This window comes from Dermacentor silvarum, chromosome 4 (genome assembly GCF_013339745.2).
Source record: "Dermacentor silvarum isolate Dsil-2018 chromosome 4, BIME_Dsil_1.4, whole genome shotgun sequence".
Taxonomy (NCBI): domain Eukaryota; kingdom Metazoa; phylum Arthropoda; class Arachnida; order Ixodida; family Ixodidae; genus Dermacentor; species Dermacentor silvarum.
In genome coordinates this window covers 48087318-48107559 of record NC_051157.2, presented here as the reverse complement: position 1 = coordinate 48107559, position 20242 = coordinate 48087318, and the positions used below count along the sequence as shown (strand labels likewise).

Sequence of the window (20242 nt, the reverse complement as noted above, 5' to 3'; positions counted from 1 at the left end):
ATCGAAAGACGTGCTTGGCTACTATGACTTGGGATCCTTAAGGCTATAAACTGTCATGTGGGTAGCCCCGAGCAAATTCTCCGAAACGATTCTCGGAATCGCTTGCACAGGCTAGGCAAGGGGAAGAGAAGGATTGGCTCACCATAATAATGTGCACGTAGCACAACCGGTACGGTCATGGACGCGCGCCAATTTCGCCAATAAAACGGCTCACCGAGTAACTTCCGTTTCGAAATCAGTCCGGACCCGTTCCGGAAGCGGGAAAGAAAGAAACGAAATGGCCGCAATTTCCGAAACCAAACGGAAACCAGCGGTTTTACAGCGGAATCGTTTCACCTTAGCGCGGAAAATTTCTGAACGACAGATTGAAGAAAGAAATAGCAGAATATCGCCTTCGGCGAAAATTTCCGACATTTCTTCATCAGAACCGCCCCCAATACGACATTTCATCCATAATGTCGGGTCCTGCAAGCCACTGGTAAAGCCTTCATACTGCCGGCTGTGTGAAATATTATGGAAGGTCATTAGTTTTTGGTATAGTTTAAGAAAACTACATCTGAAAATACGCTTAAGCGAAGAAAAGCAGAAGTGAGATTAACTTTTTTTTTCAGCAATCCACTAACTGGAAAATATGCTAACTTTCGCGTTTCTGATCATATATGTGATAAAGTGAAAGAAATAAAATGCCATCGAAGGTCATTCTACCGATACTTCACAAAATCAGTTTTGGCGGCGTCCGTCTTCAGGAGGAGGATTAGGAGGATGTTGTTGACTTCAGGCGGATCTAGCCTTGCAAGATATGCCAGCAATCGCTCCGCGCCATCGCCGCATTTCGACAGAGCTTAAGACACCTAAAATCTATAAGTAGGGTGGTTCAGGGCGTCCTCATGAAAACCGGATCGTGACACGGGCTAACAAGGTGACGAGCTTACACAACACAACGCAAGATGCAGCATTTGAGCCATGCAGCGCACGATGCCATGCCAGCTGCCCACCCCCGCCACACAACGCCCCCGAGTGACTCTGCCAAGGGTTTTCAATCACAATCTAAGTACATACACATCACTTAAGAACTTCAGTAACAGCACAACTTTAGTAACAGCAGTAACATCTGCTGGACATCTAGGGCTCACGGCGCCCTTCACCTGTTAGCCATTTAGACTTAAACAACTCATTTTAGCCGACGCCAGCAAACGGTCACGTTCTATGCAAATGTGGCAAAATGTGCAACGTAATTTGATATAATGCTGGCATATCATTCACCCCTAAAAATAATGTTCGTGTGTTGCAATCGCAAAAATATGTGTATATAAATCACGTGTACCAAACAGAAAGAAACATGTGCGTTTAACTGCCAGAAGCTTTCTGCATCACAGAAGTCACAGACTGCACTACGCGAAGAAAAATTTAGCAGCAGCTCTTACCGCCTGTGAAGGCCGCTTGTTTCCAGGGGAGAGAGAGAGAAAAAGATATTATAAGAGAAAAGTTCTGAGCTCGGGCTTCCAAGAGAGGTGTGCAAATCTGCAAGGTAATCATAGCTGCAGGTCGGTGATTTTGGGAAGGAGATAACCTATATAGGTATGTACACGTTTTCATCCCTTTGGACTCTAGTTCCCGCCAGCTGCAAGTGCTAAATGTTGCGCCCCTTGTTATGACTTGTTTCGTCAAAGTTGTAATTGATTACGCGCAGCTGGTTATTAAAAAAACTAATTGAATTACAGTGAGCGTTATCGAGTTTCAGTTTCAGTTTATTTTCTTTCGTAAGTAGAATACATGCTTGCATAAGTATACAAAGTAATCGTTAAATTACAAAATTATCAAAATAACGTAACTGATTAAAAGTCATGACTTACTTGATATTTGTTACGTACAGGTCTGCACAGGAATAAAGACCGAAAATAACTGGTGATGGCTTGTTTCAGAAGATGTCAGTCTAGGGTTACGTGTGCGTACTGTAGTCGAAGCGGCAATGTCAAACGACGTATGTGACTTCTTATGTGATCGGCATTTGCGCTCTACTTATCATCGTGATTGCAGTGCTGCTATCTTTTAGAATGCACATTGGAGTTCTAATGGCAGCTAGAGTTTTCATTGATGAGATCAAGGTGAACATGCAATTCAGGGCTTCCCGTTGCGTTGTTAGAGAACGCTAGGGCTCAAATATGCACTGCAGTATCCCAGGACCTCAGTGGAGTGCTGTCATATTTGCCTTGTATATAGCCCTTTCTTCGTTACACACTCTACAGTCTAGTAGAGTGCGTTCGACCAATTCTGCAGAGCCACCGTTTTCGCCAGATGGATTCGCAGTTTGACCAAGGCGGTAGAGATGACTGTTTGTGCACGCGACGTTAAGCCTCTCAACCACACTTACTGTCTCTCACAGCCCTTGTATCGCGTTGGGACCTTATCTCCTCCAAAATCATCAGTCAGCCATCTCCTCGGTGGCTTCAAAAGCGAGTTTTGAACATTTTGTCCTCAGTGCGCCAAGTTTGTTGACCCCGTTCCACTTTCAACATAAACATTACCCAGTCAACATCCACTAACAAACGCACATCGGTGACGGCTATCCTACGCACACGAGCATCTAATAGTACGACAAAGATGCACACAAGACATTACCGTCATCGTTTCTAAATATTTGATAAAACCATCCACACGTTGCATTTCATCTTGTCACAAATAACATTTCTCGCACGTTTTAGCGTGCCTGATGTAATAGTCAAGCGGAAATCCGATAGGTGCACGTGCTCCCGAATTCTCGAAACCAGCCACGGTAGCATCTGCGGCATGCAACACGAGGAAAACATTTGTTCGACGTCTCAGCCCGTGCCTTAAACGCTACATCGAGCGAAAACAGAGACTTCTGTTGAGCTTACGCTTCGTGTTTTGGCGCCGTTTCCCATTACGTTTTCTTCTCACTAACCTCCCGTTCAAGAATGGCCCACCTGCGCTATCGACTAGGGAGCAGGCGGGCTGCTTGTAAGGGCCCGTCACGAGCACAGGTTGCGCCGATTCGGGCCGTTGAAGGCGCGCGCAACATCCCACGGCTCATTTGACATGCCTCGAAGAAAGGACTCCGGCTCTGTTTCGCGGGAAAAGAAAGGGGGGGGGGGGGGGGCGGAGGGGGTCCTTGAAAGCTTTGCGCGGCGCCGCTACCAACCTTTCCCCGCGACGTCGTACTTTCTCGTTCATTTCTCGCGGTTTTCGAATATTTCGCTCTTGTATTTTTTTTTCTACATACCCAGAACGCAGCCCTGTCTTCCGTTCCACGACCGACACACTGCTCGTTTATCTTTCCGCGAGCCAGCTCGTGCGCATTCGAAATCTGCTGTGTTGCGAAACGTTTCTGCTTACCACGTGAGCAGCTGTTTCAATTTCGCCGGAGCGGCCACCTGCTCGAGATTTTCTTCAAACTTTTAATTTACTGTTTTTTGGAACTCAGACTCAGTAAATAAATAACATACCTAGCATGCAGTGCGTTTCAATTTTGTCCATTTCAACGTACATCTAGATGCATTGGTGCGTATTTGTGTGCGCGCGTGTGTGTGCTGGTAGGGGGTTCGCGCGCAACACAGCGACACAAAATGTCATCACAAGCGCTGCTGTTTTCGTCGATATCAGTGAAAAGCGAGGTTGGTATTTGTACGCCCGGGCCTATATGTATCGTATCGAGGCCACAGCAATCGAAGGGCCCGTGGTTAAGCACGTTCAGTGCTTATTCGCACCTACCATTCAGTCGATTTTATTAAAGAGAACCGCCTAGCGTTACATTGAGCGGGTTTTAGTTTCCAGTGACGCATGTCGGGCTACGAGAGAAGGCGCAGCGAAATCAAAGGGGCCAAGTCCTCAACCTGGAGATTTTCTTTCTTTTAGAGCCTAGCTCTGAAATGATGCGCTCGGAATGATGCGCTTGAAGACGTATATTTGTTCCACTGAGGATATTTAAGCGTCATTGTTCTTTTCACTGTGGCACACACCGATTCTGGAGGGTTAACTAAGGATGGACAGACACCCATTGGCGCATACTGAATGGCTAAATTGTACGAGGGCGATGCGCTATGAGCCGACATTATGTGTGCAGGTCTTACGCGGGAATATACTTGCTTATTACGCAGAACAAAGGTACGCTTATCACAGTATACTTTGGAAGTAAGAATACAAAGTTCATATAAGCCAATTTTCTGGTACTGTCATTGGGAGCACACGAAAGCTTCGTAACTATATATCCCCAAATATATCCGACGAGAACCGGCGAACCATGCCAAACGCCGGGCAGCTTGGCGAAGAAAGCTCGACCCTTACATTTACGACAATTGAGCCATGCCGGACCTCTGGGTGACTACTTGCATAAACGAAAAATGTTAAAGATACAGAAGAGTTATGAAATCAGATTGAATGGACAAGCTCGTGGGTTCTCATAATTGAGAATAATTTCATAGCTGCTGCGTAACTGACAGGTACGGTATAGGCACTCTTCGAAATGAACTCGACGATACGTGACCAGACAGAATTTATATCCAGACGTGGTAGATTTCGGAATAACGAGAGTCCGTTCAGATAGGCAAGGAATGTTCCATAGCGGATACAAAAATAATGTTCCATATACAAGAAGCAACGAGCTGCAAGCAGCCAAATACGGGAAAAGTCTCACGCAATCACACACCCTATAGGTTCGCCTATATTAGTTGGTTGTTCATCTTTTACGCGGAATGTAAAGGCGACGGCAACATGGCACACTGCAAACAAAAACTGACGGGACGAATAATCAGAACACAACGCGAAATGCTGCACATAAAGTTATCCGACACTCACACCCAAGAAAAACAGCAACCGTAGAACAGGTTGAAATTATAGCACCACAGGCAGAGTTTGTTGCTTTTTTTTTTCGGAACGCACCCAGAGAAATTGTAATTTGAGATGGCAAGAGAAATTTTGGGTGGGGGTGGCATTTGCATATTGCAGTATATAGTTGTTAATAATGCACCGCTGTCAGGGTTCCAACTTACGTTTCCTTTTTCTCACTTCTTTTCTTTTTTTTGGGCATGCGTGCGTGCGTTTGAGAATACGTGCTTTCTGCGGTTGTGCTATCGTACTGTATAAACTTATTCTCCTGGATTTTCAGGAATGATAAGCAATGTGTGCCGCTGTCATTTGCAATTGTTGTAACATCCGCTTGTTTTCACCCTCAAAGAGAGGAATAGAGACAAAGAACGAGAAGAAACTGCAATTAGGCTAACCACAGCCGCGTCTCATTGGTTTGCACTTGCAGAAAAGGGCAAAGACAGATAACAAAAAAAAGAAATGTAAGAAAAATAGTAAAGAGGCCGCTACTATGAACACATTCGCAAAGAAATGTGCGCCGACAGTCACAGGCCTTCGTACAATTCAGTCGCTTCTCCCTCAGTGTTATAATTTCAAGTATGAACTGCTTGAGAGCAGCTTCAGCCCCGCTCTCGCTAATGTAACCGGCAGTGCCGCCTTGTGAATTCTTGCAAAACGCGGGGCGCCATTATGCGGCGTGTTTTTCATTTAACACATGGTATGAGATAACGCGTTTGAGCGTTACGCGGCTACTCTCTTTCACATAAAATTTATGCGCACGAAGAATGCAAGAACAAAGCGCCAGCTGATCAAAATAAACGCCACGTTTAAGCCCATACTTCCGATAACGCTTGTAAATGGTTCACCCTGATAGCGTGACCGGGTTCATCAAGGGCACTTTAACCGCCGCCGCGGATACTACAACAAGGCGTCAAAACGCCAATCATTCAGGTAATTACCAATAAGTGTGCGCCAATTAAGTTCCTACTCGCGCCTGTGTGAATTTAGAGCAGGTATCTTCCAGTGGGTGCATCTCAGAACCATAGGCACGACTACTTCGAATTTCTGAGAACTATTCCAGGGGGTACTGAGAAGACCCTGAAACGATTCATACCTGACTGAACTGCCTCCGTTAAGCAGGTTAAGCCGTTCATTCGCGCACTTCGGTTAACTAGCACGGTAACTAGTTTAGCATTTAGCGCAGAGATGCTTCCTATGTAATGTTATATAATGCTGTACGCAAGGGGTTATACCTATATTTATAAGGCAAGTCTAAAACACAGAACAAAGGTACAACCAGTGTAAGGTCAGCGAATGCGTGCCCAGCATGGCAACTATATTGCCGTCGTCGTCCGAGCGCTGACCACCACAGCTTAACCGAAGAATTAAAAAAAAATCTTTTCGGCTTAACCCCACCCCGTCTCGCTTTCTCTCTCTCTCTTCACCGAAAAGCCGTAAATCCTGAGATGCACAACGTGAGAACAGAGCATCAGAAATGACGTGCACGAACGCATAAATCCATACCCACTATGGACGCAATATATTACACGCAAGGCCCACTCCGATATAACTAAGAAGAGAGGTCGTATTTAGAAGAAATAGATCTTAATTCTAAATATGCGTAAGGATACCCCAGAACCCCAGCAGCAACAGCGTTGAAAACTCAAGGAAATCGCTTGAGTGATGACGCGTCGCAACGACGTAAACCAAAGCTGCAGAATCACCGATAACGAAGACGCTATAGGCAAATCTACAAACGTACTACCGGTACCCAATAAAAGCATGCTTAAAAACTACATTAACTCGAACACCAAACTAATTATAACTCGTAAACCGATGTATGGCCGCCAGGGAACTTAGGGAAATGTCAAAGCATGCGCACTAGCCTGATAATGTAATTACCTGGGTCCCTCGTTCCCTTGGCCAACCACACATGAGCCATACTTGCACAAAAAGCAATTACCCCTAATAGCGCAATCCTACAAGAAGTAGGAAGCAACCACGTTATCCTTAAAGGTCTACCAGAATATAGACTAGACGCCAAGCATTAATCATAGGATAGCATTATTCATTAAGCATAGGAAAGCACAAACCGGCACACTCCTCGCAGGAAGCTGCATGCATTCTTACAAACACACTTTCTTGGGACGCCCCAAGCGCGCAACACATAAAAAGAAAACCTATCAACAAAATACCATCTGCCCCCCTTAAATCGAACTACTGGGAAGAATGGATCGCTCCCGGACGGGGTACCGAACAACAGCTGTGGAAATCATTTTCCAACATCATAAAGTAATTCTTTCTGACGAAGACTAAGGAGTCAGGGCCCTGTCACTGGGGCCACTAATAAACGGTTATTCTTTCTCCTCCCCACCGCTATAGGTGTAGGTGTAATTGGCGGGAAGGTTTGCAACTAAAAAACAAACTATTCATAAAGAATTTCGATGATGCTTTGAAGACATCCAAGCGCATCGATTGAGTCTTGGCACTCCTTTCCATGAGATAAACAGTTTTTTTTTTTTTCCCTTTATGGTCGGTGCTATATATGTACACAACACTGTAGTTTTACACCTTTCCTTCCTTGGATGTGTAGTTTATTGATGCGCCTTTCATTTAAAACGAATAGCTTTATTTGGCACTTTCGTCTGTTTTTGTGCCCGGACGTTCGAGTCTCACTTTCTTGTTTTCATTTTTCTGTCTTTCTTTTTCTTTCTCTATTCCTTTTCCTCACTTTTTTCTTTCTTTCAATTTTTCCTTTTCTAAAGGTTCATAAGCCACGCCCATGCTAAAAATGAAATGGCTATGCCGTTCATGGCCGCAAGCTCGTCGGGGTACCAGGGTCATTCATATTTAAAACAGCGCCAAAAAGCACGGACAAGAGAGAACACAGGACGAGCGCTGCACTTGCACAGGACATTTGAATTTTGCGACAGACTTTTATGGAAAGGTCGGGTTTAGAAAATAGGTCACATTGCAAACGTGCTATCACTGCCTATAAATCGTTGTATTCATTCGCTTTTACCGTTCGTACCTTTTCGCACTGCTGTCCCTACGCTGTAAAAATCGCAATCATTCTTTTCCATCACGTGTACAGTTTAATTCACGTGACTCTACTGTCCATTGCAGGGGCGATATTCATGCCTCGCCAGGAGGAGCTCCGCTACGCCTACGAGCACGCCATGGAAGTCCACAACCTCAGAGACCCTCTCTTTGGCGTCACCACGCACACCGAAATTGTTGAATCCGACGACCCCTACCAGACCTCGAAAAAACGTAAGACGCTGACTGCTCCTTTTTGCAATACATTAGTTGTTCTTTTTTTCGTTTTTCTTGCTACTACACTAACATTCCCCCCCAGCGCGTTTAGCTGGTGATATTCATTCATTCATGCCTATATGCGTGCCTTAATTCACTTGACGATAATTAATTGATACTGATTGATTGAATGATTGATTAATTGATTGATTGATTGATTGATTGATTGATTGATTGATTGATTGATTGATTGATTGATTGATTGATTGATTGATTGATTGATTGATTGATTGACTTTTCAAAGCTTCATATGGGCGACAAGAGACTGCTCCCTACAACTGTTAGCAACTTGGATGCTTTATACTATGCTTAAGGCGCATGCCTTTTTGCAATCAAGACGCACCTGAATGCTGTCGCGACAAGCTGGGCCACGTATCGAACCCACGCTCTTGCACTCAGTCGCAATAAGATAGCAGCGATATGCAACAAACGTAGTGTTTAACAGCCAGAGTCCCGAATGTGTGCTTTGAAACGTGTTTATCAACGATTCTAACGTAAAAACTTCCCTGCGTATACCTCACTCAAATATACAAATTACTTGCACGTTTTTTTTTTTTTTTTTTTTTCGTGAGTTTTTCACTTTAGCTTGGAGTCGGAGCTTCGGCGCAGAAAGCTGCCGGCTTGGTGTTGAACGTAACGCAGGGCTACTGGTGCGTTCGAGCGCGGTCGTGGCTGTTTGTTCTTCGTGACCGGCTTCGACGCAGGCCGACTAGTGAAGGCTGACAGCGTGGTGCTGCAACACAGCCTGCATGGGAGCCGCCACTAAGAAGAGCCAGCCATGGCCTTGCTCGAACGCAGCAGCAACGCTGTGTTGCCGCTGCGTGTGAGCGAGCCCCTGAGCTAACGAACAGACTCTTAGTAATTCCTAAGGGTCTTTTGATATGTCACTTGTCAGATTTGCATACATTTGTGAAGGAGCGTTTATTGCGATAGCAATTACATGGATATTCCAGGCGAAGTTCCGCCGTCGTCGTCGCCGTCGCCGTGAAGTTTTGTATAATTTCTAAGCGCATTAAGGCCTTTTTTTTATTTTGACATGACATAATAGAGAGATTGGCGCCTTTAAGTGGCACCGGCTACTCCTCGTCACTTCTCGTCAAAATTTGTAACAAAATGCAGCACAACAAAAATCCCAGGAACGGTCAGTCAGCAATATCAAAAAGTTCTGCACACGAGTCCAGGGACACACAGAAGCTGAAAATGCACACAGTTGCATGTGTAAACACATGTGATTCGTATTGTCCGAGAACACAAAGAAGTTCAGTTTCACAGATGAAGTTCAGTTTCACAGACGAGTGCAGAGAACGTAAGAATATCCATGCATAGAATACTACATGAACTTTTGACAAGCTTACAAGCACAGACTTACATCATACATTTATCTTTCAGCGGACGCTAAAATTTAATACATACCCAAGATACTGGTGTTTTTTCAGAAAACTTCTAAAGCGACAAGCGCTTTTCTCTGATGCCCCGCTGTTAGCGATGAGTCAATTATTATTTTTTTAAAGTAAATGGTCGTCATTCTATAGCATTAGATCTTCCGTCACATTTCGTCTTGCAGTTTCATACCTTGGGCACTCGAGGAGGGGTTGGTGCACATATTCGTCTGGGCGGCCACACGAGCACAGCAGACTATAGACGCGTTTAACCCCGCACAAAAATGGCCGCGTATATACTGTACCAAGTTGCAGGTGGTGCAGTAATGCCTCAAATTTTCGGTTATCTGTAAGATTTCGAAGGATTGATAGTTTTATACACGGGTTTATATAACATAACTCGGAAGCTTCGGAGTGTTGATCACACAAGGTATTTTTGGTGAAACGACCCGATAACCATCTAAGGAGCAAGCTGCCTTCCTTACGTGAAAGAGGAAGGTTAAATGTTTCTTCGTTGTGCGCCCGATTCGCAGCTGCATCTGCTGCAGTGTTTCCAGGAATGTTGCAGTGACCTGGTTTCCACCGAAACAATATAACGTGATTTTTCGCACTTGCGTTTGTGAGGTTTTCAGAGTTTCGCACAATAAACATGTATTCAACCAATTTTGTCTGCTTTTTAGTGAGGCGAGCGCGGCCTTAGAATCACTAAAAGTTACCCATTTTAGCGCATTCTCTACTGATGCTATGAAGCGCAATGCCAATAGTATAGCAAAAAGTTCAGCGATGGTGAAAGATGTCACTCAGTATAATTGAAATTTTTCTTTTTGTAATGCCAAACGTGGTATGATGAATGCTGATGCAGAGGAAACATTATGGCACGATCCGTCTGTATACACGTAGATATACTGAGAATATAAGGTGTAAATCTTGTATAGTTACACTTGTTCCGCGCCTCTACTAGCTATTATACCCTCAACCGATAATTCAGTTTTCAGTGTTGTCAGCATCCAAGGAGGACAAGTAATATCCGCTTGGTATAATTCGAAGCTAGGTAATAAAGTTTTATGTTCCTGAACAACCTTGCGGATTTTGCTCTTGTGCCTTTCCCTGACGGCCTAGTTGAGTGGATGCTTGTCATGTTGCGTTAAAATGCGGTAAGCGTGTCGACAAGTTTCAACCGTACGTATAACTGGATAGCGCGTATTACGAGTCTCAGCGGTGATTAGAGATCTCAAGATTGCTTGAGGGGCGCCAAGACACATCCTAAGTTCTCTTGCCAGTGAACGTTAAAGCCGCTCCCCAGAAGCTTGCCACAAGCCATGAAGAATAGGTGCGGATTAACAAATTTCTTGTTTTAAGAGTGTGTTATGTACTTGTAATAGTGAAGCGACTCCCCCCCCTCCCCCCTCCCACCCCCCATGTCGTGCCGGCTAATCAGCGAAGCACGTTTATAACTGTGGTAACTTGGTTTCCATTGCACTGATGTGCGAAGCCCACGACAGTTGTCGGTCGAGAATAACTCCCAAAAATTTGCGTCCTTCAATAGGATCCTATCGCGCCCCACACGCCGTACGCTGTGGGTGCGAGGGAAAGCGTTCGAGGGTGAGCCGAGAAGGATGGTGGCTCGAGGTTGGAGGTCACGTGAACAAGCATGCTCTAGGGGAGGAGTGAGCGCGTGTCCTCCTCTGCGCACCTAGTGTAGACGGTCGTGTAATCTCCAATTTCCGAGACGGTGAACCGAAATGCAGCACGAATCGTTCACTCCCCGATGCCTGTCGATTTATTTAGCAAGCGAATGGTTATTGCAATTTATACTGCCGATAAACTTTTTTATGATTAACTGTATTTCAGGAGAGGGTGGTGCCTCAATACGCACTTTACTTTGTGTAGTTGTCTACTATCGCTATCGCTATCGCTATCAGCGCTTCGCTATTCGAGCGAAACTGTGGCTGTTCGTTTCTTTTCCCCCTTTAGGTCGATCATAAATTATGTTTGTGAGATGGCTGGTTGGTTATTCTGTGGTCAAGTGTTTGCTACAGACGGGATTAGTAGCGTAGAAATTTGGACCGAAAGTTGCTCTTCCTGAGCGTCTCCTTCCCGTTATCCGGAAACGCTTTGCCATTGTTTGTTTATTTGCACTGTATATTCACATTAGACATTGAGGCACTTGCTAGCTCCAGGTAAAAATGTCTAATAATCGTGGTTTAACACGTTTCGTGGCAGTACTGGCTCTGTAGATGCTGAATGGAAGCGCTGTTGCCGTCGGTATCTATCGCACAAAGTGCCATTCCTTTAATTTATTTCGCTTCCGACTTCATATGTCTAAGTAAAATACGACGCGAAATCGGTCTGAATTGCATAAGGGCACCCGTGCCTTCAAAAGACATCGGTTTGAATTCATAGTGCTGATCTCGAGTGCTGTTTTAAAAAAGCCGACAGTTGAACGTGCCTTCCACAATTACTACTATCGTTTGGCGCACATTAGCAGAATGCAATATCACACGTTCTTCCTTCCAAATGGCTCATTTTCGAAGTTGGCAGCGTTCGGTGAACTTTTTCGAAGACCGAATAAAAATAAAAACTATTTCGTTTTGCTACATTTGGCGAAACATAGTAAGTGAGATTATTTTCGCACGACGTATTAAGGGCAGCATTGTGAAATAAAAGATTTGTAATGACATTAGCAGCCTTACCGGTCTTCTTCTTCTTTAGTGCATTGCATTACGCGACAGGTACCTTCCTTAATTAACACCGCCTAGTTCCCGTTTAAGTACAGAAAGGGGTCTCGCCATAGGTGATAAAAATGTGATTCAGTAATTATCGTGCTGCGCATTATGCAGTTGCAACACTTGCGAAGGCTCTCTCCCTCCACCATTTTTAACAATAAGAAAAGGAAATGGACGCTATTATCTTGCATTAATTAACAGCGGCGCAAGTACCTGAAACAAAACCAATGCAGCTTTTCTGTTTACTTTTTTTTCCTTATCTGTAGCTAATATACATCATCTTGTATCCATTATCCGTACAGTGTTGTTGCGTATATGTGGCGGCAGTGTCCAAGACAAAAAGTGGGGCCTTGGATACGCTGTTTATAAACGACCCGTAAAACAAACAAACAGGTTTTAATCTAGGCGACTCTTGAAATGAAGACAACGACAAAGTTATTACGCTCTGATAGCGCTTGAAAACAAGTGGCCATGACGGCTTTTGTTTCATGTTTACCGGAATGCTAAACACGCACTTGACTCTTTTTATTCCTTTTCTTTTTCTTTCCGAGGGTGGAATGGTGGATCATTATGCACAGTCATACCTCGCTCTCAATTATAAAAGCAAGGAGTTTTATTGTTTTATCTTTTTGATACAAAACTGCATTACCATTCCATGTTTGGAAGGCATGCGTAAACGCGCTACGTGCGCACAATAACGCGAATAAAACACCGTTATTCTTGCAGTAATGAGCTGCCAAGCACGACACCCATGTTACAGCAATAAAGTACAATCTCTCACGGTTTTCAATTACAATTTGCTTTCAAGTTCAATCTCTGAAGTTACAATAGATTTCACTAGCGTGTAACAGTACTGCGGTACATAATCTACCGTTCTATAGTTACGCGCTTCCGCGAGTTTACCGTGGTCAACAATAGGGCTTTTATGAAATCGAAAAAAAGAAAAGTCTACAAAGTTGCACGTTCACCGATGACGAGCTGCAACAGGTTCCTCCTTTGTGATGAGAACTACGTTTTCGTTTTTTCAGGCGAGAATCAATTAAATTATGCCAGCTAAGAACGTCAGAAGCGGTGGGCCAGTTTTATTTGATTCGAGATTTGATTTTACTTCTAGCGCAACAACAATAAAATTTGGCATAACAAGGACATTTCTTTAAAACAATTCGCGTACTGTGCTAGTACCGTACGATCCGTCTTGCAGCAATGCCATCCATGAACCACCGCACCGTCGCCCTACCATTTTTCGTCGTGCCTATTTCCGTCTCGAAACCTCTAGATACACTCCCCCCCCCCCCCCCCCCGCCATTTTCTGCCCGATATATCTGTGTTTTGGATAGGGGATACCGGGTTGAAGTGCTGAAAGGTAAAGAAATCTAAGACTGGTCGTTGCTCACGCGCGCTCCGCAACAAGTACACAAACGTGTTCTTAGGGGTGGGCTGCGCGACCGGGTGCTTCGTCCTGGTCGCGCTGCCTACCCCTAAGACACGTTCAATTACTAACTCGCACAGCTTGCTGCGTTAATTAAGCGCACGAAGTTGTCAACGGTGAAGGCACCCACCTCTACTCTCGCGAGAGGCTGTATTCTGGGTCCCAATTACACGGCACTGAAGCGAAAGTTAGGCGGCATCTTCCAACGCTCACGGTCTGAGCTCAGGACTTAGCTGCGCAAGACTGAGCAGAAAACGCTCAGCCACCGAGTACCAAGAAGCGCAGGGACAACGCCCACTCGCCCCGCTCGTGCGATCGCGTACCTGATTGGCTCACTCTCTCTGTGTAGCATGATTGGGAAACATGGTATAAAGCTTCAGTCCTTGTGGTTCATCACTGCAAAGAAGCGATGTGTAATACTAAACCAACGCCAGCTGTACGCCAACATTCATCAGCGCACTATTCTATCATAACTATGCGTCCGAATCAGGGGCCAGATTCACAAAGCTTTTCTTTCGTAAGTTCGCTTTGCCATTGGCTGGCCGCTTTCGCTAATGATATGTGTGGCATCCGGATTGGCTAAAATTTTTCTTACGAAAATTTCTACAGCGAGAAGTTTCTACAGTGAAACGCCTTTCCGGAGATCTTCGCATTGGAGCCACCAACGCACTGCTTTTGCTAAAGAAAGTTACTTTTATACAGCATGCATTACGTCAGGCGTCAGTGCAACGTTGCCTTTCGTTCGTTATTTTCTATATAGTCGTACGGCTATTTGCTTGTTTTTTCTGCGTGTCGTCGCATCACATTGTGTTAAAACTGCTGCGTCGCGCGGAAACTACATAAGCTTGTGTCACTTAAAACAAAGCACGGTAAAAGCTAGAACGTGTGTGCAATCTTCATTTAGCGCTATTTTTTGTCATTCTCGTTTTTACGCGAACATGTTGATTACTGCATTCAACTCGCTTAGTCTTAGGCATTATTTATAATTCCAGTCAGCTTCCCTGCAGGAATACGGCCCACTACTTCTCTTTTGCCTTAGTTTCCATGTCGTTACATAGATAACACAGAATCAACTATCCATGATACGCATTGCAGTCTAACATGTATTTCTTCCCACTTTCTATAACTATACCCTTGTCTTTAGCAAAGTCGACATTGTCTGCCGCTTTTCTTCTCATAATTTATCGTTCGACACACACATTGCGCTGTGTGTAGTCCATTTCGTTGAGCGCAGTTGCGGTGACGCACATTCTGGGAACATTTTTGTGACATAAACCGATGGTGAGAGCCTGCTCCACAACAGAATATTTATTTAGAGTTTCCAACTATGCTTTTTCAGTACAATGGTTCACATAACTTCTATTCGACCATTGCAAGAAGAAAGTGCAGACTTAATAGCTAGTACCTACTGACTGAAAAATCGTGTGGCTTAATTGGGGCTTTATAAAGCTAGCGGAGTAAGAACACAAAGAAAGGCAAAGAAGATAAAGATTTAGGTGTTGGTGTAGTCATATATGAATAACAGATGTCAACTCGTGGGTATAAGCCAATAAATGGGTAGCCCAAAGCGTAAAATATGGTATATAAAACACCCCAAAAATATATATATTTGAAAATGGGTAGATTAGAAACAAAAGAACCAGAACTTTGCGAGTATATAATAATTAGATGTCAACTCGTGGGTATAATAGCATATGTCAACTCGTGGGTATAAGCCAATAAATGGGTAGCCCAAAGCATAAAATATGGTATATAAAACACCCCAAAAATATATATATTTGAAAATGGGTAGATTAGAAACAATAGAACCAGAACTTTGCGAGTATATAATAATTAAAACGAAGGAATTAATCAAAAGATTTCATTGTTTACCCTCTTGTCCATCCTTTTCTGCATTGGTTTTGTTGGTTTTCATGTATTTAAAGGAAAGCGAAATGCATTTGCAGCAACACCAACTGAAAGTGTTGGACACTGAAAGAGAATCGACTAGTGAATATAGAAGTTTTCGACGCATCGTTTATAAAGTGGATGTCTGTAATTTGAGCAAGTCAAACCCGCAGTTCCTAGGCTCGTTGACATGGTCGCTAACCAGTCAAAATCAAACATTCTTTCGTCCTTCTTAAAAACTACATGAAGACGTATTAGGCACTCCTCGCCTGCTTGGTTAAAATAATAACCTAATACCCGCATATCGTTCGTTCCGCTCACCTTCGCAAATCATTCACGAATGTTCAGAACAAGGACGATAGAGCCATGCCACCGCCTCGTCCTATTAGGAAAACCATCCTCTCATGAAGCTCCACAATCCTACTTCATTTGCTTATTCTTTCTTTTTTATACAACCATTGCCAAGGTTTCCCAATTTTCACCACTCAGTGATAACTAAACAAACGAAAAACCACCGCCTCCGCTCGGAGACGCACTTTAATGAAGTTATGATAATAAAGAATGTCGAGTCCGCTTTATTAAATGATATTAAATGAGTCCACTATACACGTAAGCTATTTTGAAAGAAAACTCACTACAGAAAGACAGACAGGCTAGTGCAACTCGCCGGGAAACGAAACAAAACTACCGAGCCGCTAAAGTGTGCTAAAATGACTTTGCCTGGCTTTCTGTGCTTTTCAGGCTGACTGACGCTCAACGCAATAACCCGCATACCTTACTCTTTTTTCTTCTCAATCTCCCTACACGGTTCCCGTAATTGCCAGGCGGATGACTTCATTTTTTGGTTGCCACAGCGGGCCGCTAGTGCGTTTGCGTCGCTAACGTCGTTTGTGTTGAGAAACGCGCAGGACTCCCGAGTGATTCTGTCAAGCAACTCGTGACCCTTCTCTGACCTTCGGGCCGCCAACTGTTCATTTCCCAACGTTGCAGTAGCCGACGTTGCAATCCATTTTGGCCGCGTGTTGGCTTAATGCGTGCAATCAGGGAAGCTTACATCTCTCCCCTTGAGTGGGGCGCTTGCACCTTATTCTCTTTTCGTTTTCACTTCCCTCAGCGTTCCTCAACACGTGTGCCAACCTAAATGCATAGTTCATCTATAAGTCAAAAGAGAGATCAAATTAGAACTACGACTGAAGCAGCAGGTAAATAAAGCCAAGTTCAAATCTCTGCACCATGTGCGCCGACGTTCGAGCAAGCAGGTAAATATGGCAGCCATGGTTCTTGCATACGCACGAAACGGCGGTACTAGTGCTTCCTCACTTGAGAACCAACCACAGCACAGACGTTCCGCAAGCCAGGTTATAATGTAAGGAGAAACACGAAAAGCTCTACCTTCTACTACGTTTACTTCTTGCCTACTAGATGGCTTGATTATACGTCGACAGCAATATTGCCGCATGCACTGCATAACCTTCTTGCTGCGCTAGCCATGTAGAGGCTAATATAACAAAAACACGCTCAATTTTGGGTTGGTACCTGCCACTTGGAAGTCATTAAGCTTCTAACAAGCATTGCCTCCACCCATGTTTTATGCTTGTTCTCCAAGCACAAATTTTTAGGCTTATCACTAGTTCATTGCGCAACTTCTTTTTTCCAGAAGGTGAAAGACTATTGGTTGTCGTTTGCTTTCTGCAACTGCCGTTAGAGCCAGGTCGCGCTGAAACTACTATAGTTTCAGGTGCGTGCGTGCAAAGAGTCATTAGGTAAAGCATTCACAAAGCGAGAAATAAAAATAAACACTGAAAATTAAAAAAGAGAACTAAAAGCGGGGTCATCTGCGTGCATTTTCGACATACAAAGGTACTCTGGGCGTTCTTTGCTGTAGTCCGTCCTTCGTGGCGGGCTCAAGAAACGCTTTCGGAACGCTACTTACCCCTGAGCTTACTTACATTGCTTTTTGTTTGCATTCTGTCACGGACTAGACCCACTTCGAAACAAATATAACTGTACCAAGCTCTGCGATTAAGCAGTAGCATATTAAAGCAAAAGTGCATGTTATTACGAAGAAAAACACTCAAACGCGTAAGCGTAAACACCGAAAGCGTCAACGCACACAATGCGACATTTGAAACTTCTCATTCTCTCTAGTTGGAACGTTTTGTACAAATGAAGGATTATCTCCAAATGACCACACCAATCACCTATAGAGCAATTGGACGCGCCAGGGCAGGTGAATTTCCTAACCAACGTGCAGTAAGAAAGAACTCCGTTTAACCGAACGAGTTCGGTTGAGAAAATATCCACATATCCCGCTTTCCTTGTAGCGAAGGCGTCAAACGTTTTCTTTACACGTTGAGCAAAGAATTATCGCGAGCACCAGCCATTATGTATACCTTTCTTTTCCGTCTCTTACCGGATGTCTGCAAATTCCCATTAGCCACTCTACAGCTCTCGTTTGCTCAACGCGCTTGTTGCACATGGGCAATTAGGCCGCGTAGAACCGCACACAGCCACGGCGAGGTACGCGACTGAAACGTCCGTTCCCAAAAAATAACAAGGCTGATGGAAAGGAGATCGAGTCAGAATGACGCCATGGTCATTTCGGTAATGAAGCCCACCAACAATTTATGAGGAAGCTCGAGGATCTCTCGTAAAACTTTTTTAGGTAAGAACAAAGATAAACGTTTCATTATAGGACGTAACCTCTGAAACGGGCAGAACCGAAGAAAAAAAAGGAAGTAGTACAAGAGGTGCAGAAGCAGAACTAACTCATAAAGCAAACAGAGAGCGCTTGATCCTGGGACTCATCACAAAAGCGCCTGGCCCATTCGTTGCAGCCTAAGTAAAACAGGGCCTGGCGAGTTTCACGGACCGAGCTCGTATAGCAACAGTGGCTTATCTTGGGTTCGCTTTGCTCACCTTCCACCTTCCTCCTATTCTTCTGTCATTTACTTTTCTTTTTACCTGTAGATATACTGACTACTTCTCATGAAGTAATTACGAGCAGAGACCAGACGGAGAGATAATTCGCGCGTAGGCGGTCGCCTGTCATGGGCCGCATTAAAAAGAAATTGAAATGGCAGCTGCCGCAATACCGTCCGCCAGTCAGCTTCTAGCGCCACGGTGAGCAAGAGCCAAGATAAAGAACGCGACGAATGTGCAGAAATGGCCAGACAGGGCTGCCACTCGCGTAACCCCCCCCCCCCCCCCCCCGTCTCCTTCTAAATGGACGCTCTTACGGTAAAGGGAGTTTCTGTCCGTCCAAAGGCCCGACGACAGTGTACAGAGGGCTCTGAAAGCACGAACCGTCTGAGCGAGTGATTCAAAATGCGACGAATACGCATTATTCAGCGCAGAATGAAAGCTGCGCGCCCTTTTAAGCTTCAAAGAGAGACACGTTGGCGAAAAGAGACGAGCTATTTACAATGATCCTAAAGAACTTTCTTTTTTTTTTCGTAGATATCACAGTTTCTTTCACAGCCTCTTTTTCTGTGCTCCTTATTCGAAATACTCAGCGTGGCACAGAAGCCAGCCAGAAGCCAGCCTCCTTGGACAACTGTGGCCCCCTTCAAACATCCGGCGATTCGTTCGTTGAAGCAACACCATTTGTGAACCATCATTTAAAAGGTGCGCTCCACATAAGCGCTGAATAAAAGCAGACGAGTGGACTACACGTTAGGAACACTCATTCCATTGGTTCGGCGATCAAACACAAAGCTGAGTGTAAGTGCAACAAATGTGAGGTGGTATCGCGACCCGTCTTTTGCCTTCACGTTACTTTCTGGCAAGTATTCCTGCGAGCAGCGTAATTTTTAAACCCCGGAGAGCATAACTTTCTTGCGTAGCTTAGGTTAATTTCTTCTATGCCATCAGCTTAACAGCAGCGGTAAACTTATAACTAGGAAAAAAAATTTGTAGCCCTTCCCCTGTCGAGGAAAGGGGGGGTAAGCTTATCGTTTGTTTCTTCAGTGTTCCTCCGAACGAATTGCACTGACGAGTACCACGTTGTGCTCGAACCACAACCGGTCACACGCACTGCAGCTGGCTCCGAAGTTTCGTTCGAGAAACTCGCGTTGAAATCTGGCCGTCGCACCGGGGAAGTTGGCCCTAGCGTTGCCGAGGCGTACAACACCTTTTTCGGGTTTCTGGAGGGCTAGACGACACTGAAGTTTGGCCTCAACATCGCGTTCCCGCAGCTCAGCGTCGGCGGCTCTTCGCTGACGTTTGGCCTCAACATCGTGCTCCCTCAACTCGCGGTAAGCGGCTCTTCGATGACGTTTCGCATGCGCTTCGAAGGCCTTCAGGCTAGAATTGGCACGTCGACGACGAGGCCTTTCCCGAGCGCGTTCATTCTGGATGGATTTCTATGAAATTTCTTAAAAACTAAATCTGTCCATTAAATAAGACATTGAATGCCTCATACCCCTTTAAGCAATGGCTTATACCCTCGTAAACGCAGCAGGACGACACAAGAGAAGTGAAATTCTACTCTGGAATCATTAGCGGCAACGCAGCCAGCTGTGGAAGCAGACGACGACGACGACGAACCGGGAGCAGTGGCACGAGCTCGTGCCGAGCACTAGCGCTTGCCGACCACCTGTGCATACAAAACTCCGCTTTTAAGGGAGCGTGTGACGAACCGACAGTGACTATGCATAGTGACTGTTTTATTAGATTACATGTTA

At 44.8% G+C, this 20242-nt stretch overlaps 1 protein-coding gene across 1 annotated transcript in view; it reads left to right on the top strand.

Annotated features, from left to right (window-relative positions):
- Positions 1-20242, top strand: part of LOC119449969 (glutamate receptor 1) — a 226357-nt gene that overhangs the window by 57410 nt on the left and 148705 nt on the right. The window contains exon 2 of the mRNA XM_037713288.2: positions 7948-8094. Coding sequence (XP_037569216.1) covers positions 7948-8094 — 147 coding nt within the window. The remainder of the gene's footprint in view (positions 1-7947; positions 8095-20242) is intronic.